At 37.2% G+C, this 26,829-nt stretch overlaps 1 protein-coding gene across 9 annotated transcripts in view; it reads right to left on the bottom strand.

Moving 5' to 3' along the window:
* vti1a (vesicle transport through interaction with t-SNAREs 1A) overlaps nucleotides 1-26,829 on the bottom strand; it is a 104,738-nt gene that overhangs the window by 11,774 nt on the left and 66,135 nt on the right. For 4 of the 9 annotated variants that reach the window (XM_034031357.3, XM_034031358.3, XM_034031359.3 and 1 more), the window contains one exon: nucleotides 26,615-26,676. In XM_034031357.3, coding sequence (XP_033887248.2) covers nucleotides 26,615-26,676 — 62 coding nt within the window. Of the gene's footprint in view, nucleotides 1-1,534; nucleotides 6,698-26,603; nucleotides 26,677-26,829 lie in introns of those variants that run through there. The other 5 variants (XM_034031362.3, XM_034031363.3, XM_034031364.3 and 2 more) reach the window with 3 other exon arrangements.

Here is a 26,829-nt window from a genome sequence, read left to right as displayed (position 1 = left end):
CACATCAGGAATATTACTAAAATGTATTTTTATCATCTAAGAAATATCGCCAAATTGAGAAGTATTCTTTCCCACTTAGATACAGAGATTGATGTGTGCTTTTGTATCTTCTAGAATTTATTATTGTAATGCCCTATTCTCTGGTACTCAGGTATGTTGTACCTCATCTGCAACTTATACAAAATGCTGCAGCTAGAATTTTAACTGGGACTAAGAGACGAGATCACATTACTGCTGTGCTAGCATCTCTGCACTGGCTTCCGGTCCCATTCAGGATAGATTTTAAGGTGTTGCTTTTAACTTATAAGGCATTAAATGGCCTTGCACCATCGTATTTAAATGATCTTTTAATACCATGTATTCCACTCAGATTACAGAATGCCAGGTTGCTTACTGTACAACCCCCCCCCCCCCCCCCCCTCAAAAAAAAACACAGGTGGTAGAGCATTCAGTTTAGGGCCCCAAAATTCTGGACTGATCTGCCTAGCTCTGTAACGGAAGCACCAAGAGTCACTGCTTTTAAAACAAGATGTGATTATAATGTGACGTTTTTATGCTAAAATGGTGTTCCTCTTATTCTCTGCTTTGTTTTACTGTTCTATGTGTTTTTTCTACTGTTTTTATTGCTTTTCTTGCAATGTTTTTATTCATGTTAAACGCTTTGCTGTAATTTGTTTTGTGAAAGGTGCTATATTAAAGATAAAGATTATTATTATTATTATTATTATTAATTATTATTATTATTATCAGATTAAGGACATTTGGGTCAAACTGATGTACCTTTACATACTATTTCCTTGCCCTGTTAGCAAAGTTTCTTCCCCTCACTTTGCTGACTCCAATTGGAGTTCGCTCCTACTCCCAAACATCTACTTATTTCTCACAGCTTGCGCTGTCTGCATAAAAAAAGCAATGCTACGTTACTGGATTTGACACTACAAGTGAGGTTTTAGTCTCTCTAAATAATCTATGTGAATGCATTAAAGCTGCAAGGGTTCATCTCTTAACGATCCTGCTGCAGAGCCTAGCCTGTTCTGTGACATGGACATGGTGCAGCGATGAGTTGACTCGCGATGATTTGCACATGATTACTCTCAGCAAAACTGTAAAACAATCTAATGCGCCACAAGTGAGTGGAGTTTGTTGCAATAATGCTATTATTGACTTGTTGCTCCGGCTCTATTTGGTTATTACCCTTGAGGCCGCAAATCAATAGACTTTGCACTGCATCAGACTAATAAATCCCAGGGTTACTTGGGGCCAGGCCAAGGAAGCGCTAGGAAATCTATGTCAGTCGAGTGCTGCAGAGAGAGAGAGAGAGAGAGAGAGAGAGAGAGAGAGAGAGAGAGACAAAGCGAGAGAGAGACAGAGAGAGAGACAAAGCGAGAGAGAGAGACAGAGAGAGAGAGAGAGACAGAGAGAGACAAAGCAAGAGAGAGAGAGAGAGAGAGAGAGACAAAGCGAGAGAGAGAGAGAGAGAGACAAAGCGAGAGAGAGAGACAGAGAGAGAGAGAGACAGAGAGAGAGACAAAGCGAGAGAGAGAGAGAGAGACAAAGCGAGAGAGAGACAGAGAGAGAGAGAGAGACAAAGCGAGAGAGAGAGAGAGAGAGAGAGAGAGAGAGACTATGACTTTTACTATCCTTTATTAATTCGTTACAATTAAAATCCATACAATAACAATAATAATAACAATAATAAAAGTAAAACACAACAAATTAAGATACTTGCTGGCTCTGGGGATCAGCATAAAATCCTAAAAAACATCATGTTCTCCTTTAAAAACAGATTTTAAACAAATAAAAGGATCATAAAATGTAAATAAAACACAAAAAAACAAATAAAAACCCCATATGTTAAAAAAACTAAACAGTGTTTTTCCAATAAAATAGATTAATACCAAATTAATAAAAACACTGTAAAACAATACAAAATATACATAAATAACTAAAAGAGAAACAGGAGCTCTCTCTCCTTACTCAATGAGCACAAGGCATCTCCCACACACCACCTCTCCTGAAAGCCCTCCAGGTTACTGACCATTTTAAAATAGTTAAAATCCACCATTACCCTACTGACAACTAAAATACGAAATAATCTGGCAGCATCTGCTAGCCCTGCCTCTAAAATCTTATTTTTCCTAGATTTTAAAATGGCCAATTTTGCCTGCCCTAAAATAAAATTAATTAAAACACACCTATCCCTATTTTTAAAACTATAGGGGAACCCAAAAATAAAAGTATCTTTGCTGAAAATTACCCCAAGAATCTGCAGGAGCCCCTGCAAGAGGTGTAAGAGCGACCCCAGCCTGAACCCGAAGGCTCTCAGGACTTTCACAAGGTAGGTGTGGTCGACCCTATCAAAAGCCTTCTCTTGATCAAGGGAGACCAATCCCACATTAAAATGACATGTTTCACTCAGGGTTAAAAAATCTCGAATTAAAAACAGGTTATCAAAAATAGATCTTCCTGGGATACAATATGTTTGATCCCTATGTATTACAGTACCTATACATTTCTTAACCCTATTTGCGATACACTTGGAAATTATTTTCAAATCGGCACATAACAGCGAAACAGGTCTCCAGTTCTTTAAAAGGCAGAGGTCTCCTTTCTTAGGCAGCAGTGTGATCACTGCCCTGCGGCAGCTGAGAGGCAGTTCTTTTCTCTCCAGACTTTCCTTCAGCACCTGGAAGTCCTCCCCGATCACTGTACAGAAATGTTTGAAAAACTCAGCGGGGAGGCCATCTATCCCAGGCGCCTTCCCACTGGAGAGCTGTGTCATCACATAAATTATATGTGGAAATGGGTTTGTTTTGTGTGCTTTTTGGAGTTGTTAAGTTTGATTAAATGACTGTTTGCAGACAGGCGCTCAGTTGAGACTTGCTGCCTGCTAGGTTTGGTTGAGAGGAAGGGCTGCGAGTGATTGGCTGTGCCAGTCCTCAATCAGCAGGTGGGCGGGTCTTGATTGCGTGTCTGTCAGCATAAAAACATCCGGTGGGGATCGTTCTGGGCGACTGCACCACCATGCTACACAGAGGGGCGCTGCGTACACTCGGGAGGAGAGCATCCGCTCTGGAGGAACGAGAGCTACGCAACCCTGAAACTGCAAGTGGTGCTTGTGAACGCAATGCCCAGCCAAGGCCGTATGAAGAAGCAGGCATCGTCATATGAATACCGGCTCAAAGTAGGTTAGTTTAGGGGATATTGATCGCAAGTAATGTACAGCAAGGGTTATGTAGTGTAGCAGGTTCCTGTAGCCAGACGCCTCGTTTAGTAAGGCTAGCGCTCGCCCTGTGTAGTATCTTTTATTTGAAGTTTTTGTACAGTGTTTTATTTTGCCTTTTGTACAGCTTGCTGTATGTATCCTCTGTGCGTTTTCATCGCTGGTAGCGTCACATGACCTGTTGTGTTTACTTTTTTGTGTGTGAATAAATCTTGCGTGCCTGAGCGGCATTTCAACTCCAACTCCCATGTCTCTGTCTTGCATATCCGCGGTTACCCACACACGTGACACGACTACCCTGTCACAGGTGCATATTCGGTTAACTACCTGAATAGCACCTCCATGCGTCTCCACTCTCACTGCCAAGAGGGCAATGCTTCTATGGCTCTAGACAATTTGATATTTCAGTAATCCCCCTTGACAGCCATACTGCTGCTTTCTTCACCTTCCCTTCCCTTTTTAAATCAATGGTATTTCGTTTTAATAGAAGTCCTGCTCGGTGATCAAACGTGCAAATACCTCCTGGGTCACCAAAGGGCTAACCAATCCCGGTTAACTCAGAAGCATTAACAATGCAACATTTAAACATCACACATATGCAAAATACCACAGTATATGGGGAATACAAAACCTGTGCCAAGAATTTCTGTCCATCTGAAAGTGGAATAATAATCAGAAGATTATGTATACCTAGATAATCAGTTCAAAATCATATCGCTCCAGTTGCTTTTTATATGTATGTTAGCTGACTGCTTCCTGACATATGTGCTCAAATGAGGGTTTTTGCATTTGATTAATCTTCTCACTAAAATGAGTATAAAACAAAACAAAAAAAATGATGCTGTTACACATTTTATTGCCAAACAGACATCCCTGGGGTTTTTTTCTCTCATGCAAATTTGGTAACAAGGACCCCCCCACCCATCTGTAATCTTATTTTAATCTTAGTCATTCCTGACCACTTAAAAAAGTCTTCTTTTCACAAGTGGGTACATTCTGAACCAAAAGAATTGAGAAGGAATTATAGGGACATACCGTTTTTCAAAAAGAAAAATAAATATGTTGGTAGAATCGGTTAAATCAATATACTGGTGTATTATCAGTTTTATGTATAACTTCATTATAACTTATTGTTGCTGAACTTTCTAAGAAGGAGGTTAGAATCTAGCTACTGGTGTACAGCTAACCAACTGACCCACTGTCAAAGAAACCTTTGTGAGCATGCTCTGGAGCTCTGCCAATCAGATCATCTGCCTGTCTGTCTCCAGGAATAAAATTGTGCCCCTGGTATGCAAGCCATAGCAGAGTGTGGAGACAGGGTGACTGCAGTGCCTGCCCAACCTGTCTTCGTCGACCTAGAAAAATGCTGAAGGGAAAATTACCTGTTTGGCTCAAAACCAAATGAACTGGTCTGGGTTCTTTCCTTTGCAAAGCATGTACTTGTCTGCCAGTTTATTTGGGTGCAATCTTTTCATATTTGGAAGCCGATGGCTATGCTACCTGAAACAAGATCCTTCCAACTGCATGACTTGGCAAGGCATGAGATTATTACACAAAAGAACATGGAGGGCAGAACCAGGAGGCTTTTTAACAAGCATTTTAGTTTTGCAACATGGTACGTTATTGTTCTCGGCTGAAAAACAGAAAACAGGCCCACTTTATTAACCCATCTGCATGTGGCTCTGGGCTGTGTTCGATGTTGTGTGCAATGTGAACCTTTACGTATTCATCTATTCCTGATGTTATAAAGTGCGTTTTCTTTACAGTAATATGTAATTATTGGACAATACAATGCAGCTCTCTAAAAACGCACGCTTGCTCCTGGAAGGGCTTATTAGCATAACTGCTTTCTAGAAAGTCCCTCGTTTTAATGAAGATAATTTCATTTTCACTCTGGCCCTGACACCTCATAATATATTCACTTCCGGTGCGGTATTACAATGTCATCCATAATACACATTCCCCCTCAGGTGGCAGGATAAACAGACAACAACAAACATTTTTTAGGGGTTTCAAAACATTGTTTAAAATACGTAGGGATACAATCAGAGCTCAAAAGAAAGGTGCGTTTGCGTAGATTCATGAAGAGGTGTTTTAGAAAATCTGCAAGGGTTAAACTGGAGTATGAGATTCCTGCTGTGTATTACTGTTATTTAAAAAAAAAAACAAAACAAAAAAAAAAAACCTTTATTAAATGATATGATACAAATATTGTATAAAATGCAATTTCAGAATGCTGCCTTTCCACAACAAACAGATAAAATACAACACAGCCATAGGGCTGTAGGCTGTAATTAAGCATGATACTGCAAGCCAGAATTGAATATGTAATTCAGACATCAGTCATGGAAATGCTTGGTGACGAGATACAAACATCTTGACACACCTTTTCTTTAATTTAAATAAAAACACTGTTACTGAAGTTTGTATTCTATTGAAACCAAAGGATATACTGTACTGCCAAACAATATTGAAACATAGATTTTCTATCTTCATCTATAACTTCCTATACATCTTACATAGATGTATCATTAGAAACTTCAAGAGTTCATTTTATAAGCTTATTTGAAAAGAAATAGCAAGTTGTTAGCATGCATTGTGCAATTAAATGAGCTGCTACTACAGCGCTTCATTTTTTTTAAAAAGCACTCATAAATGAGCACAGAATAAACTGGAGTGTTACAAACAACTTTACAGTAGAGTGACCGTGCCTGATAGGGATTTTAAAATAAAAACAATAATACTGGAATTTAATTTTCCATTTCAAAGAGTAAGTAGTGGGGTTCCAAAAATATAGCCCCCAGGTGTTGCTACAACTGTTTAAATAACGTACCTGTCATTTTTATTTTCTGGCAACTTTTTACGCTTATAACTTTAAAGTCTGTTTCAAAGCTCTTTTCAAAATGGCCGCTGTAGTGCACTGATAGTGGAAGGATTATTGCCCACATTGTCAAACAGGTACAGCAATAACGATCCATGATGTGGTACGGAACAGAAAAGCCCGAGGACTTGTGTTTTTTTCCTTCCTGCAGTGATTTAAAGGACAGATCTCAAACCCTGCTACTTACACTTTAAGCTGCATTTTAATACACTCTCACTTCTCCCGTGTGCTTTCTGCCAGCTAAACTCTTCCTAGTTGCTGCATGACTAAGTCTGCTTTAAATAATATGAAGACATTAAATAGGGAATTATTAATAACAAGGCATTATTAATTTGTATAGCACATAAGCGAGCAGAACCAAAGGGATTTGAGTTGAATACACTGATAGACAAGGCCAGACGGATCACTGTGATCCACTATTATACAAACCAATTCATGTGCCAAATCTCTCACAGGAAATCCTTTTTAAAAAATTGGTAACAATTATTTGGATTCATGTGTTGTGGCAAGGGGCGGATTCCATTATTTCTCCCAAGAGTTTGGTCGTCAAAGCATCAATTACTCCAGCATCTGCTTCTACCTATTTAAAAGCACTGGAAACAAATTCAGAATTACTGAAAAATAAAATAAAACAGTTTCATAGACCAGAACAAAAACACACATGCATTTGCCGAACATAATCTAGACAAATACATTTCGATTGCAATTAATTCCTCATATTCAATAATAAATGACTACTTTCAAGTTTCACTTTTTGAATCAGTCATTTGTTACCTGGTTATATAAAGGATGTGCAGAATGTGACTAAACTGCTCTTACAAGGGTATCGTATGTTTTTCCTGTTCCAAAAACTTTATAGTGCAAAAGGTAGTTACAGTTCGGCTGGGATACCTGATGTGGGTCTTGCAAATAAATATCTTTGAGGTACGATTCCAAGACCCCAAACAGAGTCTATTCAGCAACACTTCATGAACAACAGAACAATTTGACAATACCTTTGATAGCTGATCTCTTTTTAAGTACAGCGATTTACTTTGAAGTAGTAGCATCACAAGGGAATCACAGAAAAGTGCACAATTTGTAAACTAACATGGCAGCAATGAAATACTAAACAGCTACAGCTTCAGCATTGACATGCTGAGGAACTATACAGTGCAGGGCTCAGGAAGATACTGTGATTCATAACAATACATACATGAGGTCTGACCTTTCCAGTCTGGGCTGGTAGGTCTGGACAGCACATTACCACTGCTGTGCGAGGAAGCTCTAAAATGTGTAAATCTAGTGTTTGCAAGCTGAAACACAAAATAATAGAATAAAATAACCGAATATAATACTTGTCTTCTTAATAATAAAAAAAAAGCATGCTTAGTAATGTGTTAAATACACAGATCTTGCAATACAGGAATGATGTTATCTGTTCACTCTGCAAAAGACAATGATGGCAATAGGGAGGCAGAACTCAGGATCACTCATCTTCAGAATTCCTTCAAGGAGCTTTACGTTTATAAGACTCAATTTGTCAAGACAAGAATCTTGGCACTTTCTTTTAAAACGGTTGACAATCGAGAGATACAACATGAACTAACATGCTGTGTAGTTCAGACTCCACAATTAAAATATGCTAAACAGGATTGTTTAATACCACAGTGCTGGCCCTGTTCCTTCTAAACAGAAGAAGTAAAGTTGACAGAAATGCACAGGCACTTAATCACTGTCAGGCATATCACAATATTCTTTTTAACTTTCCATCAAATAATTACACTGTTATTATTTGATCAGTATTTCTTTCATTCAACTGCTATTGAGTGTAACGCATACTCGAACACTGACAGTGAAATCTGAACCAGCCCTGTGTACCTCCAGCAACTATGCATTACTGTATGTAAACAAAAGTTTGTTAACTGAAACCACAACTTTTCGCAGATGTGTATTAAATTAACTCAGTTACTACTGGTTAAAATATTATGACATTTTTTCAGTGGTCAGGAAAACCCCATGCTGTGCTACGTGTTGAACTTAGGCGGACTAATTCAGATAATTTGGTTTACTTTTAACTGTTACCATATGTTTTATAACTGACTTAATATTTAACATTGAAAACACTAGGAAGCAGTTCATGAGGCATGAGTTGCCCAGAACTCCCTAAACCAAAAGGAGTTGAAGGAGGGCTAACCACTGCTTTAAACACCATGTTCTAAACCCTTATTAGTTTTTACATTATTACCGGCCCCTTGCTGATTGGGCTGGCAATCTTGTTTTTTCATATTTCAGATAAACTGCTGCATCTTCGTACCGTTGCGGTAGGTCACATGATCTGATTGCAGCGAGACCACTGAAGTGAGTTTAACCTACAGCACATGACGTAGTTACCAGGAAGCGGGTCTCGTCTATAGGTCTTTGAAATTAAAGTAGAACGTAAAAGCAAGGAAACCAAGCTCTTCAGCAGAAGAAAAAGGGGACCACAGATAATGCTACACGTGTTAAATAGAGGTAAGAACATTTTAAAACCTTCATTAGCACACCTTTGTGATATAAACCATAATGTATGCTTACAGAACAGATGTTTGGGGCGGTTTTACGAAAAATTAAATAAAAATGATGAAGAAAAGATAATCAGAATGCCTAATCCTTTTGTGTTTATTGACAAACCCTCTAACGAGGAGTGTGTTTGACAGGGCACACATCAACCTGCCAGTACAAGATCTGAAGCCTCTACCAAGTTAACCACAGAGCTGGCTTCTGATAGCTCTGGGTCAACAGGTATTGTTTCAAAAGGAATGTCAATTTAAAGGAGGATGGAGACTAAACTAGTTCCATTTCATTTCTTGCAGTCAACTCTTAATGTGTACACTTACAAATAAGGGAATTAAAAACTCTTTGGATATAGTATGTTTTTTTTTTTTCAGAAATACAAACCATTTCAAGACCTATAACCACACTGAGCAAACAAGCCAAATATTAAATAAAATAGTCAGCAGCATTCAAGGTATTTGGTATGAAAGCCAATAACATACAAAAAGGCATATGGATTACATTAATATTCTGCATCATGACTAGCTCCACATGCCCCATCATGCTTCCAAGAGACATATATTACATTGCATTTTAAAATACTATAACCTTATCCTAACACTGCAGCTGTTTGTTTACTTTAGAAAGAACAAACTCAGTCTGTTCCACGGTGACAACAAAGTCACAAACTGCTGACTGTGTACTCTTTTGACAGCTATTATTAAACTAGATTTATTTACTTTTTCAGTCCTGTGTCATGGAATTATTTTTATACATACAGTGGCTCTCAAAAGTATTCACCCCCCTTGGACTTTTCTACATTTTATTGTGTTACAACATGGAATCAAAATGGATTTAATTAGGAGATTTTGCCACTGATCAACACAAAAAAAGTCCATAATGTCAAAGTGAAAAATAAAATCTATAAATTGTTCTAAATTAATTACAAATATAAAACAGAAAATAACTGATTGCTTACACATGTCCCAATGTATCGTGGAAAACGATTGGGTTGGATTACGATGGATGCCAAAAATACATTTTCATAATGGGGCTCAGAAAAGAAAAACTATTCCCAATATACACTTACTGTACCCAAACCATATCAGAGATATCCTTAGGGGCTCTGGAAATTCTATAGGCTTTCTTAAGGTTTTTGCACATGGGCAATTAGAAGAAGAACTGTACAGTATATAGGGATAGGGTGACTGACTTGTAATTGACCTCCTCCCTCACCCCCTCCTCCCTCTTTTGGTTCATGCTTAAAGATTGAATTGGCTCACACACATAAGTACTGTGTGTAGCTGTCTGTCTTGTGGGAAGCATTGATTCAGTCTATGATTCTATTCAGATTTGTTAAGATGTTTGCAATGGCTGTGTCTTCCAAAAAGTACAGTAGCTCTGCACTATAGTACTTGAACAAATCTAATTGGCGCAGTACCATACTTCAAAAGGCAAATATCAACATGCATAAATAAATGGAATTGACAATGACATACTGTTTAAATGTATATATAAAAAATGTCACTTTATTAAATGCATTAATGTAATCTGTGTCCTTTTATGTATAACTTCTCACTAGTACTTAATACTAGATACATTTAAAAGTGGGGAATAATAAAGCTGGAACTTGCCACTCTGTGCATTCTAGAAACAAACTTGGTCCCAACCAGGACTTTCTAGTAGGTTTTAAGAAACATTTTAATATCCACTGAACGGCTGCAATGCTCTGGTGTACAGGTCTTATCGGTCAATAACCAACGAGTTCATTTTCCTTTCCATACCCTTGAGATTCTCTGCTGCTTCTCAGACTGTCTGTCTCTTGTAGCTATCCTGTCACACGCTGGTGTGGCATCTCACAGGTGGCTTCAAGCAGGGAGCTGTCAGCTGAATCTGGGCACCTCCAGCTCCCTGCTCGACATCTATGCTCCTTCATCAAGAGAAAACACTGGCTGCGGGCCTTTCGGGTAATCTGTATGGAACTCAGGTCTGCGGAAAGGTGAAGGCTGCAGTAATTAGGGAGGAGCGGCTGGAGTTACAAAAGCCTGAGAGGACAGGAGAGGAGCTGCCTACATCAGCAGGTCACATGTCAAAACAGCTCAACACCTTCGACAGCCAACAGGAAGTGAGACTCCAAGGCTGCTTGGAAATCAGCCAACTCACGGACTGAAACCAAGGATTAGGCACAGATTCCTTTAGATTGTCTTAAAGGCTACACACAAGTAACCAACATGCAGAACATGTGGAAGAATACAAACATCTAACAATTTCATTTTGAAAACAGTTCCCTCTTTTCTGGTGCATTCCTTTAAATCCTGGTTTGACTTGTCAAATGCTTCAGGTTCCACCAATGATCAATCCTAAAAGCTTCCAAACGAATGCTGCAAAGACATTAGGTCATACTCAGCACCAGAATAACTGCTGTACAGAACATTTCAGTGAAAAAGAAAAAAAACAAAAAAAGCCACACAATTCCAGGAATACATTTTCACATTTAGTCACCAAATATCTTAGCACGCCTTTATTTTACAAAACATATCAAGTGTCAATCCACCGGGGACAAAGCTTCTATACAGGTGAACAGGTTTCTCCCTCAGGTTACACACCATGCAAACATCTCCCAAGAGATGAGGCTTGATGGCCCACTGTCATCGCTCCATCAAACAGTGACAGGCTCAGGGTTATTAATGTGAGTAACATTCAGTGTCAGGTAGCAGTGGAGTCGAGCTGGGTTTGTGTGGCATTCTTTATCTTTGCCTGGCTCTTGCTTATCTCTTCCCCCTCGAGATCTTATTTCAACTTGCATTTCTTTTTTACAAGAACAAATCTTAGCTCACTAAGCCCTCAAGGCTGCATGGGATAAGTTATGCAACTGGATACACTGTAAGTGCCCACTAATTAACATCGTTTGTTGATTATTAAACTCAATGGGAATGCAGTGTTTCTCTCAACAGTGTATACAAACGTTTGTTTTCTTTTTTGTTTTTTTTTAAGTGTTCCTGCACATGCATGTTTGGAAAGTGTTTTTTTAAGCAAATTGATGCAATGTCTAATAAACTGAGCCAATGAAAAATATGGAAAGTGTTTTTTTTGTGCTACATTGTTTTTGGTGGCAAGGTATTAAATTATTCTCCTGGGAGAAAGTAATTCCTTAAAAATAATTGTATTTTTCCTATTGTTCTCCTTTTGGGGCTTAGGAATACTTCCTCTACTTTCAGTTTATGGAGTACGGTGTAAGGCATGGTACAAGCGAAAAACTCATAAGGAGTGATTTCCAGAGTCCTTAATGTTGCTGTAACACACGCAATGTGGAATGGGCCAAAACCAGATTGGCCATACTGGATAAATTACTAAAACGAAAATAAACTATCTATATGCCGATTACGCTTTTAAAGCTGTTACTTGAGAATGAGGTTTCCCCTAAGAATTATAGTTGTACACAGCTGCAGTGTGCTTCACAAAGCCAAAGAGAGACTTTGTAGGTCATACAAAGTTGTCATTATAGGTTACAACTTGGCACTGTCAAAATGTCAAATATGCTTCTCAATGTAATCATTTATTGGTCCATCCAAGAATATCATCTGGATAGACTAGACACACCTTTAAATGTTAAAGGTCAACATGCTACAATTTGTCATTCAAATTGCAGAAGTTTTATTATTATGTTTTTTTTTTCTTCCCAAGTGAAAAACCAGAAACCATTTTAAATGTAAACAGTCTTTTAGAAATATGTCTTATTGTGTTTCCAGCTTATTTAAAGTCCTTTCAAACCCTAGCATAACACTGACAGTGTTTGCTGCCGGCCTGAATGCTCTCTTTGTGTAGATTATGGTGGGTGGGTCAATCTATACAGTAGTAACAATGCCACTTTTCATAATGTAATAATATATACAGATGCCCACCTTTTTTCAATTAACTGACCACAACTGGGAAATGACTATTAAAACAGCAATAAAACAATGCAATCCTATTCTATTCTACACTGGGAAGCCACATGTTTTTAGTATTTTTTTTTTTTTTACAAGTAAAGAAAAGGAATGAAATCCCACAACAATACAACCTCTTTCAAGGTGATAAGTCAGTCATGTCTGTATAACCTTTATAGTGTGCTTGCAGTTTTATATAAACTAAAGACCGGTACAGTACAGCTGCACAAATAAGTGGATTGAGTCTTCTAGTGAAAGCAGTACATTAGATTCAGATTATGATGAGAACATGCCAGTAGACATTAGTGCACATTAGGGGGCAATCAATTAGAGTTTGCTAAATTACACAGATCATTGCTTGGTAAATGCAAATCTCATATTACAACATGTTCTAATCATGAGGGGGACTGTAATGCTGTCCCTTGCCATGACTGTACAATATATTACAATGCCGACGCTGCTCTATCCAGCTCAGCACTGCCTCTGTATCAGAGAAATTATTATTTTATTTTTTTTAGCTGGTAAATGTTTTTTGATTGTACGCCAAAATGTGGGTAACATAGCCATTTCCTTTTTTTTTTTTTTTTTTTTGTTGTGAGATTCTGCTACCATAAAAACAACAAGCCCTGTGTTGTGCTACACTGCAGCCACATCCACGGTCCTTTTGGAAATAAATCAAACTCTATATATTTAAATGAATAATGCTACATTTATACTTCTTGTAAGAAAATAAAAGCAAAGTCTATTCCAATGTTGGTGAGTGGAGCCCATATTACTAATAACAATAGCTCAGCCTATTAGGTGGGAGGTAAAGGCCAAAGTCGACCGCAAACAAGGAATTCTCTCAAGAGTATTTACAAAAAATAAAATAAAAATGCTCAGAATTATAAAAGGTGCATATTTTTTATTAGGCTTCACACTTCCCTCCTGTGATTCTATATTTAAGCTGGAAGCACAATTTTCTTTTGCGACCAGCAGGTCAAAAGGCCAGCCAAGGCAGCCACTGAAATCAGCACCAATGCTGGAATTGAGCCCATTTAGGTTCTTATACAGGACAGAAAAGTGTTCTTAAACGGCACACAATAGTTTAAACAAACACAGCCTCAAACAGCATTACTATGGGACACAGCAAGTTCTTCCCTGTTCAACATGATGTCCTAAAATGAAACAAGGCAATGTTGAGGGCACAGGGGGTTTGTAGCAGTGCATAGCAGCAGTGCCGGAGAATGGATACTTTTCCAGCTGGTACCAGCTTCTTAGAAACGCTACGCGGCATTTGATATTGTTTGGATGAAATCAGTTCTGTGGCAACAGAATGTCTGTTCTCATAATCAGGGATCGAGTCAGCACAGTTACAGAGAAGTTTATACCGTAGGATCGTGAATAACTGCTGAAATCTAAAACAAATTCCCATAATAAGAAACTATAGAATGCCACATACCCTGTGACTATTCTTTATTATTATTATTATTATTATTATATAGCAATGGAGGGTGTTCAACTCGAATTACTGTTTACCACCACTGCATCACTTTTAAGCCACATCTTATGGACTAGCTATGATGTAAAATCATGGAGACGAAGTGAAATAACGACACCTTGTGATCACGCGGTGTTGAACATAATATAAAACACATGCATAAAAATGATATTCAAATATTAAAATTAAATATTATACCAACGAGAATAGGATGAAAACGCTCTGTGAATCAGCTCAGCTGCTTGGGATTGAATTGTGTGTGCCCCAGCTCAGATGGACAGCAGTTCAGTCACTTTGCCCCAGCTCAGTTGACTGGCATTAATGTCTGTGGTTCCCTGCTCAGCTGCCTGGCACAACAGCCTGTGTTCCCCAGTGCAGTGGGCTGGCACTAATACCGATGTGCCCCGGCTCGCTTCTAGGCCATGCTACTGTTATTGGTCAATAGTAGAGCAGCAGCAACTGTGTGACCCAACTCATAATCTGATTGTCAGACTTCCCAAACACTACAACAACCAGAAAGTGTACGGAATGATAACCAAACGAGAAAAAAAATAGCCTCTGCAAGTGTATCAATCCCACAGACCATTTCCAAATCTCTTTTAGAACCATGGATGTACATTAGCATGCATGTTTTCATTGCGTAATTTAAACAAAAAAATTAAAAGCATGATTCTGTCAACTAAAATAGTTACTTGTGTACAGTATACTGTACCTCTATATGTAACCTGCAATACTAATGGGAGTTCTAATTACACTTTTTATTATGTTCTTCAAAAGGAGTCAATATGTCAGTCATCACATTCTGTTATAATGAGGGGAAATTGAATCTTTAGAAATGAAAATTATTAATGCTATGATTTTACGATATGATGCCAATATCTATACAGTGTTCAGTTGTTTGAGGTGAAGTTCCATATTTCTATTTCATAAGCATTTTTAGATAACTTGCTATACATAGATATCTAGCTTCTACTCTTAAACAAAAATCTACTGCCAGCTCAGTGGTAATATCTTCTGTTCTAACAAAGTTGATGTTTCTATGGCCTGTAAGTACTGTACATGACTAATAGCCAGGGCCAATGCTTTTGGCAATTTCAAATGGTATCTATTCAAAGCTAAGGGAATGTTCACAGGTAAAAGGGGCATCTTTATTGTACATGATCAATGCCTGAAGTACTTAGACCCTACCACTGAACTGCCTCCACACACTGGTACTACAACACAAGTGTATTAAGCAGTCATGTACTCATTGAGAGTGTTATTCGGGAAGGTAACCTTAGCTCTCACCGAACAAATGAAAGAATGGAGCTTGTGTTACTATATCGTGATCATATTTTTGTTTTGTAGTACTGACTATTACATTTACCAAGTCTGAAATACTGCCAAAGTTGTAATAAAAGACTGCTAAAGGAAACCAGTGTTTAAATTGTTTCTATATCAAGCAACTCCTAAAATACTTGACCACAAAGCAGTTTTTAGCTTATATACATCAATGTCTTGGTAAATGAAAGCAAATCGAGCCTGAAAGTCTGGCAATATGCACAAAACAAATAACCACATTATGTCAATAATGTTCAACACAGCATGCAGTTCAACCGAGGACTGGTTTTATGCTTGAAGCAGTGGGTAAGACACCTAGTGTTACTTTAAAGTCCATATTTGTGCACAAACTAAAATAATTGAATAGAAAAAAAAATATTTTATTTTAAGAATGTTAGTGCTTGATTTTTCTTTTAATACTAATTTAATGTAAGAGTATGTTAATAATAATAAAAAAAGATACATTTGATTAGGTGATTAGGAAAGTGCATCACACAATGGACAACCACAGTCCTTGAAAGACCCAAGGTAATCATCATCTCTAAGGACTCTATCTTATAAATTATAACACTGAATTTTACCAACATTTCCATGACTCGGATTACTTGGGCTGGAGCTTAATGTATGCTTCAGCGGTGTTTCTTGGTATAGTATTTGTTTCTTCCTTTTCAGTGAATTGTTTTAGGAACACCTGCACAGTTTCCTTTACTGAAGAATGATGACATTTAAATCAGTAAGGAGATTTAATTACAAAAAGATAAGGAGAATATGGCTTTTCACAGCAAATACAGGTAATTTCAGAAGCAGGGCTACATAATTATGTGCTGTTGAAAGGCCAAAAGATTCAGATTCAAACCAGTGACCTCCAATTTCCTTTGTCAGTGGGCAGAGGGAAAATACCAGATTCAAACCAGTGACCTCCAATTGCCTTTGTCAATGGGCAGAGGGAAAATATCTCATGTTCTAGGTATTGTGACCAAAAAATAGCAGTTAATTAAAATATGTTCCACTTTTTTTGAATGCAGCCTTTCTTGTATTTACTTATACATTTTTGTATTTTATTCCTTGCTTTGAATAATGCAAATGTTTTTAAAAGTGTGAAATTTCCCAGCCGTTTGACATGAGTAGGTACAGCACAGTCTGCAAGATAAAATGTAATCTAAAGTGTGAATCTAAACCTTATTTGTAATATATAGACAATGCATCTTGTTAAGTAAGTTGTAGCTCAATAAAACAGGATCGTAGGGGTTAAACCAGATGAGAATTCCCTGACTTCTCATGTTTGTGTGAGTTTAAGTTGGAGTGGTGGGTGTCCTAGGGCTTGTGAAAAGTTAAAGTGGCCAATGGCAGGCCCCAGCCCTGCTAGCATTGGCTGCAGCAGAGGCAGTTTCAGTGTGAACTGACCATCATTACAAACAAGTAGGCAGGGCAGTTTTCTGGTGGTTGCAAAGCAAAGATGAGATCTTGAAGACCTGTTCACACAAGAAACATTTGTGAACTGCCATCCTGGTCAGTCCTCTACTGTGCTTGCACATTATCTGTCGTTAATATTGTAACAGCTTACGTGCTATACAGCGTGTTTGCACTCTACACACAGTAAGACGTGCAGTATGCTTGGGGTAATAGGTGTGGGTTCACCATGCTTTGATTATCACATTTTCTTCAATGTGTTCTGAGTTTATGCAGAGTAGAGCCATATTTCATTGAGCAGAAAAACATTTGAACTGACATTTGGCATTTAATTGTTTTAACAAATATAAAACATGGATTAATCGTGTATGCAGCTGACCACCTTTTAAGAAGTCAATAGTTTAACCTTAAGCCGAAACACATTTCTCAACAGTCATGCTTGTGTAATTTGGCAAATTCAAGCAACAAAAAGTTCAATGACAGGGCTGCTCAGCAAGAAAGAGCCTTTTATTTCCTCTTTGCTTTATAAAAATAAACAAAAAAATGGGAAGCATGACTTAACTTTAACACCAAACCATCATTCTCTTCAGACAATTACACTAATGAAGAACACCCTGGTCTAAAAGGTCAGAGATTTATAATTGTAATCAAAGTCATGCATTTAAAAATATATTTAGTCTAAATGTTTCTTAGACGACTTAGGGCTGTACAGTATTTTCATATAACATTATAAAACCTTGACACACACACTACACCTTGATATGGCATCCCTTAAAACAATAAGGAGTACTGTTGTTCCTGGTCCAATGCATGCATGTGGGTATGTGTTGTAGAATAGTACACACGTTGCCTTGAAACAATGCCTGCATCGTTCTCCAACACTATTGCTTCCTGTCACAATATTCACCTGAAAAAAAATAAACTTCACAAACAGAATAAAAAGAAATTCACAAACTGCACAGCAAGACATGCTTACTGTCCTGAAATGTAGATACTGCAGTATTTTCACAATATCCTGAAAGAGTAGGAAGCTACTGTCTTTTCCGCTTAACCCTGGTTCTCTTTTCAAGTTAACCCAAAAAACGGCAATTATGGGGAAACAATAGTCAATGCGGCTTCAATAACAATGGCTTCTATCTGGCAGACTTTTGGAATGTGGACTTTATAATTTTTATTTTTTTCCTTTTAAACAAAAGGAGACTGCAATAAAGCTGTTAGCTTTGCCACAATATAATACATCTATGTCCTTGAACACTTTTTCAAACTCAGAAACATGTTTCCCTAGCTTTCTGAACTACCTCTAGAATGTACCTCAGAATAAGCGGCAATGAAATTGTTCACACGATTATTAATCTAAAAACAAAAGGAAAGAAACATTTTAATTGAAAAATGAAAGGAACAGTGATAAAAAAACCATAAAGCACAAGCTGTGAGAGGCTAGTGTTATAAACGTGAAAGCAGGTGTTAGCGTGCTTCTGTTATTCAAAAATGAGAATGAATTAAGTCACCAGTGCCACACACATATTTACCTTGACATATCTGTTGAGATATTCACAGTGAAAGACAAAAATTAAGAAATGAGAACTTTGATCAGACTTTCATTAGAAAATATATGTTTCCAATATTATATTTCTTATCATGGACGAATCTCATTTCAGGGGACATAGAAACATCATAACAACATCAATAATACTAATAATAAGCTCAATCTGTATGTATAAAACATTTATTTTCCTTGCCATAAACGAGCCTGTACTTGACAAAAATCATTAATCAAGGTCAATCTCTGTATTACAAAGGGAATGGAAAATATCCTTTGTCAACAAGTTTTAGCCTAATGATTAGATCGACCAAACAGTACAAAGGCTGCCTTAGAAATGCTCCCCTTGTTTACAGACCACCTGCTGTTTCTGGCACCACAAAGACATCATCTTTACGAAAGAAAAAAAAAATCTGAATTGTCAGTGAGCCAAGATTGCCAAAGGACTGCCAACTGTATTTCTGTGACACATGATATTAGTCTATACTTGGGTCAACCCAACATCCTTTCACATACAATACAAACACCCAGCACATGACACTTCATTTCAGTTAGTTCAGCCTGGACTGCATTTAAATGAGGCTCCACTAAGTGAATAGCTATTAAAGGGCACATAAGGACCTTTTTATTTTATTGTGTTACATGTTCCCATGTGTTGCTACAACTGTTTACATAAGGTGCGTGTATTGTTTTATTTTTTATTTTATTTTTTTTACATTTTGACCACTTTTTTAAACTTAAAAATTGCATTCTCTGCCTCAAGATGGCTTCCCATATACCCACACGGACTTCTCAGAACTACATTTCCCATCATCCTCCTGCTCACATTATGTAACGTAGATGGATTTACCAATGAGCAGGAGGATGATGGGAAATGTAGTTCTGAGAGGTCCATGCAGGTACATGGGAAGCCATCTTGAGGCAGGGAATTATTATTATTATTATTATTATTATTATTATTATTATTATTATTATTATTATTATTATTTATTTCTTAGCAGGCGCCCTTATCCAGGGCGACTTACAGTCGTAAACAAAAAATACATTTCAAGAATCACAGTACAAGTATTAATACAATGACTTCAGTTCTAGTAAGTACAAGTTTAAAAAAAGTGATCAAAATGTAAAAAAAAAAATAAAACTATACACGCACCTTACGTAAACAGTTGTAGCAACACATGTGAACATGTAACACAATCAAATGAAAAGGTCCTTATGTGCCCTTTAAAACATGGTAGACAGCAGTCTGCATAAAAATGCTTCACAATCTGTGCAGCAAAGATGTTTTCTTGATACACAAATGACACAGGGATGAATTACATAAAGACATTATTCAAACGCCTCTTTAGGAAGCACTGGGGGGCTGTGTGTACTTTATTTAATATTTGGCTTTCTCACATTGTATTTTTTGTTTGATCACTGTAAGAGCACTGGTAGGAAAATTGCATCTAGTTTTATCTTTTGTTTTTCTGTGGTTTTGTTTCACTGGTGCTTTGAGAAGTTAGGCTATTTTATGTGAATAATGCAATCTGTAGACCTAAATTTACAATGCTGAACGATGAAGATCAAGACCTACACAAAGTAACATCTTCCAACAAGCACTCCTTGGACACTCCTTCAGGAGAGTGCTCATTACATGCAAGTGGTTTTAACCTATCAGTTCGGTTGTACACACACACTATGATGAAAGGAGGATTGGAATTGTGTTGTGGGTCTCAGCTCTAGAAACATGACTCCAGTATTGTAGTGCCTGCACCTCTGCCATTTTAAATGCTATCTGATGAGACAAGGAGTAGATAGCAAAAAAAATAAAGAAGGGATTTTTTTTTTCCAACACAGGAATCACTCAAATATTTTTTTTAAATATAAATATGTGCAGGTACCATAGCAGGTTAACTAAACTGTCCTCCAGCACAGGACTTCCTTTTGTTATCAGATAACGTGTAGGTGCCAAGCACGGCAAGGCTATACACTGCCTTTTTATTAAAGTACATTACTTTGTACAAAGTGCACATGCTGCTAAGAAATCCTATGTGGCTGTGGCTAGTAAGCTCATGTCACCCAACACATAATGGTGCACTGAACTTAAAGACATGCAATGAAGACAGTGTGATGGATTCTAATTGCTTCAAAATCTCGAGAAGGAACCCTATTATCTATTGAAATAGCTCCATACCATACAACAGCAAACAATGTAGTCAGTACTGTGATTCTCATACAGAATCGCCTCATTATTTTATCATGACAGCTGCTCAACTGCAACCTCATATAAATGGCCTGTACAGAATAATACACAAAAGAAGATTCATTGTACAAACAATTCAGCGTGTAAACAGTTTATTTTGTCCAACTGTACATTTAAAACCCTCTATCTTCAAGAAACAATAACATTTGTGGAAAACTATACAAAAAGCCCTAAATACACCATCACTAGTAATATTTAGAATTTTGTTAATTTCTGTCAACAGCATACATATCACAAAGAGACCTATAGACACAGAGGGGAAACACACACATCCATCCATCCATCTATCCATCTATTTCTCTCTCTCTCTCTCTCTCTCTCTCTCTCTATAGACCAACTTAATGGAAATTTAAAATACAATTTGTTGATTGAAAAATAACCCCAATTATCACATTGTTACACAACCATTGATAATGGTAGGGAAAGCAAAAAATCATTCACAATAATGAGAAAATAAAGTTGGTTTCAGAAACTCAAAATGTGCATTAATTAATGGTAGCAAATAATGAGTATTACTCTATTCTGCTGTTATCTAAGCAATCTAGCAGGCTTCAGCTCTTTGCCGAACATGCATATTCTGTATAGAATATCAGATAACATTACAAAGCAAATTCAACTCTGAATTTGAAATGTGTCACGTTAATGAATAGGTCTTAGTTCTCTGTGTAGGATTCATAATTAGCCGGCGAGGCTTCAGACTCTGGCTTTCTTATAGCTGTCGTTTCTGCAGCAGCTAGTTTCTTCAACAACTTCAACCCCACTGGATAAAATGCAAGCAGCCTGAGGATAATAACACTGCACACCTTTCATCTTCCCTATCAAGCTGGAAAAGTGCTTCCTCAAGTATTTATTTTTCTTATGCAAATACACACCCTAGCAATAAATATGAATCCAGATGTAATGAAAAAATACAATCTAAAACAAAAATGCACAATAAAGTAATGCTGTAACTATGAGTCAAAGCTAAAAGCATGCTGCACCGTATGAGAGGTAAAGCATTGTCAATGTTTGAGCTGAGAACTGGATTTCAGTGTTGTGTGCTGAACCATCATAGTGAGGAAGTAAAAAAATTAAAAAGCCCACAGATTGCTTTAACCAGGTGACACACTCGGCAATAAACAGTTTCACCCCAACTCAGGAATAATTTCCAAAGTGCACAGAGGATATATTTCCCAGACAGATCACAGTTTGAATAAGTTCAGTAAGTTCAATAAGAGGTTACATATTTTAATGCAAAGCTTTTGGCATGATGACACAGTACTAGAATACAGCTGACTGAAATAAAATCTGTACAGGTGTGATGTACAGGGAGATAGCAATTCCAATGCCAGGACCGATATCATGTTTAGTCTGACATCTGGGAACCCTGGGGAAAGTGTCTAACAGAACACACCCGAGTAAACTGAACTTTGCAAGCTGTACCATTCACAAATGTTAAATAAACCATATTGGTGGTCAGAAATGTACCACTAATAGTTACGGATGACTGGAGCCTGCATGGCGACTGTTCTCAAGCTACTTTAATGCCAGTGAAATATGTCAGTACTCATGACATCTTCTATACATTTCTGGTGTCTTTAAGAGCAAAAAGAAAAGGCTAAAGAGTCCATGCCTTGAGAATTAAAGAGGGTTAGAATGTGCTGACATTATGAACCATGTCATTTACTTCACCACTGCACTATGGATCATACCCTTCAAAACACCCATGCTTTGCCAAATAGTTTGGTTTTTTGGTTGCTGTGAATACAAAAACACAACATATTGGATTCCTTTTGGAGGGTTGCTGGTCCAAAGAAACTGGCCTTTGACCTAACCTGTTAAGTGGCAATATGGACACCTCAAGGGATACATTTCTTTCTTCTTTTTTTTTTTTGAAAGGTCTATTATAACCAATGCAGGCATTCTTTTTAAGTATATACAAGTTGACACAGCTAATTACATGGACTTTTTTTTCTGAAGGTACTGAAAAGTTAGTTTTTACTACATGTACTTGCCAGTATTGTACAGGGAACTTTGAAAAGTGAAAATTAGCACATTTCTTAGGGTCCTTAATACTGTGTTCATTGCTGCATTCTTACTATAAAGGTTGACGGTTTAATTTGTTATTTTGCACTTCAGGTTGTGGATTATTGTCTTCACTTAAACAACATTTGACCATGCGATCCTTAGCAAATTATATAAAAGTATACCAACATCTTACCAAGTCAGGTCATAACATCAGCAAAACACCCAAACTGGATGTTGTTTAACATGCCTCATTTTAAATACAGCTAAAATGCCATCAGCATTATAAAGCTATAAGGTTTGATGGATATAGTTGGTGCAGGAGGAACCTTGTACTGACACATTATACACAACCTTAACAGCACTCCATCCCCTGAGCTCCTGCACTGTAAGCATGCATTTTAATGAGTGCTCCAAATAATAAAAAGGAGGAAAGGAAACTAAATAAATAAAATAATAAAAAAAAACAGGACTTAACTATAATGTGTTATATCTTTCAGCTCCAATTAAAAACAATATGAAATATTTTTGTTAGTCTTCACTTCAGACTTCAAGAAGCCCCCAAGACTCCTTCAATTTGCATCCCACCGCAGCCCACTGTAATTCCTGCATTTCATTAATTATATGACCTACATATCAGATATTTAATATTTAATATTAACAAGCAAACCTAACCCTTACTTGAGAAGTCTGAATTCGGAAATCATTTGGAAATCATCTTTTTCTCTCTCCTGTCTTTAAATGTCCCAGGGCTAGAGGCTTTGATCTAGCAGAGTGTCTGACATTGTTTGCAAATTTGTATTTAATTATAGGTCTAACAGACATAACCATGCTACCCCACCAGTTCTTAAGTAGGCATCACCAGACAATACTAAATATGCCCAGTGCAGTAACAAGATAATAAAACACCTACACACACAACACATGTACTGTACATACATACACACCAGCATCTTAGATAACATGTAACATGGTCATGCTTTCGGAATTACATCTCTTGTGTAATCATTTACTAATTTGGTTTGCCTAGAGCTGTTTAACAACCAAATGACATGTCTGTGTCTTTAATGGTCTTGTTTAACATCTAAAATAACCCCAGAGCCACAGCCTGAATGTATTTGTACAGTGAGTCCTTATCTGTCTTTATGTGCAGCACAGCTATAAAAAAACAATCACTGTTTTTTGTGCTATGCTGCGGATATGAAACCCTTTCAGTTAAGCGCGTAGAGGTTGTTTTTTGTTTGTTTGTCTGAAAGATAAGGCTTGCCTTGTCTCAGCCACATACCCATTTCAAAGGAAAGGCTTGACTTTTGATCCGTGTGACGACTGACTCGACCCCCTGCATGTTGCAGCAGCCCTTTCTGAGCATGCCCCGCTATTTCTTTAAACACAGTGGCACTGTCAATTGTTTGGGTGACATGTGTGACACTACAGAGCTGCTCAGGCCCTTCCCAGCAGCACCTGGGCTGATGGTACACAGTGGAGCTCGCCTCCACACAACTCTTTAAGAAAGAAAAAAGAGAACTGTATAAAGAGTGAGACAGTAAGCAGTTATCAGACATGAATACTGTATTTCACTTGGCAATAAGTAGTAACTCTTTCATTACTCTGTACAAAAAAAAAATCATGCCCTTGGTATTTATTGTCTTACCTAACCACCAAGTCAGTGCGATGTCATAATTTCAACAACGAGCCTACAGAAAAACACTGGCGCCAGTCTATTCATTTTCTACTGAAATGCTGTGCATTGTGATTTCCAAAGCAACACAATTTTAGGAAATGAAACCGAGGGCGACTGACTCTCATGTCATCCAGGTGCTTCTTAGCTTCTTTCCTAGAACATTATAAATAACTTGATAGGGTTCAATGCTCTTTGTAATCCGTGTTACCATGTTTGGGAAGTTGGATTGTTTGATTGTACATCAGGGTAGTCTGAAAAGCCTGTGGGATGACTTCCCTGGTGTTTCATTTTTATAAATACCATCAGTGCTAAAGGCGCTTTTCTCCAGCTTACTGCACAACTGGAGGTAGGCGGAAACTGAAGCCTTGTAGAGTAATGGAAAGTGGATTTATCTGTTTTGCAGCCACTTTAAAAAACAATACTTAGATGCAGACTTACACACTAATATAGAGAAATGGCCCAGCGGCAATCATTTGGATCAAACTAATTAAATGTAAGAACGCCGGTAAGGTACACAAATCATGCCTCTGAGAATTTGCAAAATGGTTTTCTTTTTTTAAACCCTTTACTCTGCATGATAAACTTCTCAAGCACACTTCGTGTGCCATTTTTATTTAACATCATTCTTTACCCTTTAGGTCTTATTTAACACCGGTACACTTGCATGAACTCTTTCAGTTTCTGGTACATGCTGCAACTTTTAATGAGGAAGCTCCTTGGTAGATCTCAAAATCTGTTTGGGTTTAAGTCACTGTGACTCTCTGCAATCCCAAAGATTTTGATTCTAGCATTTATCTATCTGTAGTTTAAAATTTTAAATAAATATCTATATTTGGATTCCTCACTCAGTGCATTATATATATATATATATATATATATATATATATATATATATATATATATATATATATATTTTTTTTTTTAAAGCTGCAAAATATAAACAAGAGCAGTGCAATTAATCATGTTGCTGCTCTAACACAGATGCAGTCTAACAGACATGGAAACATGGCAGTTCTGAAGAAAACACTGAAACAAGACACAATAGGCAGTTTGTCTCTTTGTATTTTCCAGGTTATAAATTACTTTCAAACTCTATTCAAACTCAATATTAAGAAATGCTTTATTTTTATTTAAAATGCTTTCATACAAGAGAGACAGAGTCCATCAAGCATAAACACAGAGAAACGCATTGGTTCAGAAAACTCATAAATCCTGATTTGAGTCTGCTAACCTGAAAGCCCAGCAAAGTCAAGTGCAACCGCACATTTCTAAATGCTACGTCTGATTAAGTCGTCCCATTAAGTGACAGCTGAACTTTAACATTAATATGATATTATTTAAATAACTACATGTTATTTACTTTACACTAAAAATGATGAATGATTTCTGGACAGCTGCAATGACATAAAGCAGGCGGACCGCCTAATGAGATTTGACAAAATGGAGACATATGCAGAATATTGGTTACAGTCCGCGTCACCGGGGGCCTTTCCGCAAGCCGTGCTGGTTTTGATTGTCTACAAGCATTGAAGCATCTATTTCAATTGCTACTTCCTTTCTGCCCTGCATTTTAAATGTAGCTGGTGTCATTTACATATTACTCTTAATCAAAACTGTAACGTCACGGTTCACAGGAATGGAAGCAGTTTGTAACATGGAGACGTGACAGACGTTCAACTGAATGTTTTTTTTTTTTTTTTTTTTCTAAACCCTTGCTGTCTATGTGGCTTTGAGAAAAGGATAAAGCTCGTCTCTGAAGTGAAACTCGTGGAAGTTGGACTGGCCTATAAAGCTCTATATATCTGTATTAAAATATTGGTTTTTATTTTTGCAGAGAAATTGTCTTTTTATTTTATTTTACAAAACCTTTTAACAAAGAAGATCCCTATACCCTTAGGTACTGCTGCCGAAAAAAAGAGAAAAAAAATAGTAACAACAGATCTTTAGAATAACAGCTCATTTGAGCTCAGAAAAGAGCTCCCACAATAGGCTGTTTAGCAGAGAATTTAATATTATGACTACATGTACTTGCTCGTCATTAACAGTGCGAGTTTCAAAGTGGCTGAAAAGCATTAAAAAACAGACTGGTCATCGTGTAAAAAATAAAACTAAAATAAAAAATGGAACTATTATAAATAGTTTATATTTTAATAAATGACGTAATGTAGTTAAAGCAAACATCACTTTTGAAATATAAAAAGTGCCAAATAAAAGCACCTTTCTACCTTTTGCTTTAAAAAAAGAGCCACACTGCATTTTCTTCTTCCAATATAATGTAGTATTTTTTTAAATGTATTTTAATAATCCCCAAATTAGTAATTTCAGTCCAGGTTCGATGTATGTAGCTGTGCTTGCAGTAGTAGTACAGGGCAACCCTACCTTGTTCTTACCTTCGCAACATTCCTGTGAGGATCCTGGAACTCTTTCCCAGATTGGCATCTGTTTCACGAAGCTGCACAACAGAAAGAAATGTTGTTGAACAGAATACAATGTATAATAAATACAACACTGGTCTACAAACACGAAGGGTGCTAATCGTAATACAAGTGCAAGTGGACATTTCTGGTGAGGAATAAGACACAAGGGACCCACGATTACAACTCGA

The sequence above is a fragment of the Acipenser ruthenus genome, chromosome 13 (assembly GCF_902713425.1).
Source record: "Acipenser ruthenus chromosome 13, fAciRut3.2 maternal haplotype, whole genome shotgun sequence".
NCBI classification, from domain to species: Eukaryota; Metazoa; Chordata; class Actinopteri; order Acipenseriformes; family Acipenseridae; genus Acipenser; species Acipenser ruthenus.
The sequence above is the reverse complement of the archived record's forward strand: the minus strand, read 5'-3'. Positions and strand labels throughout refer to the sequence as shown.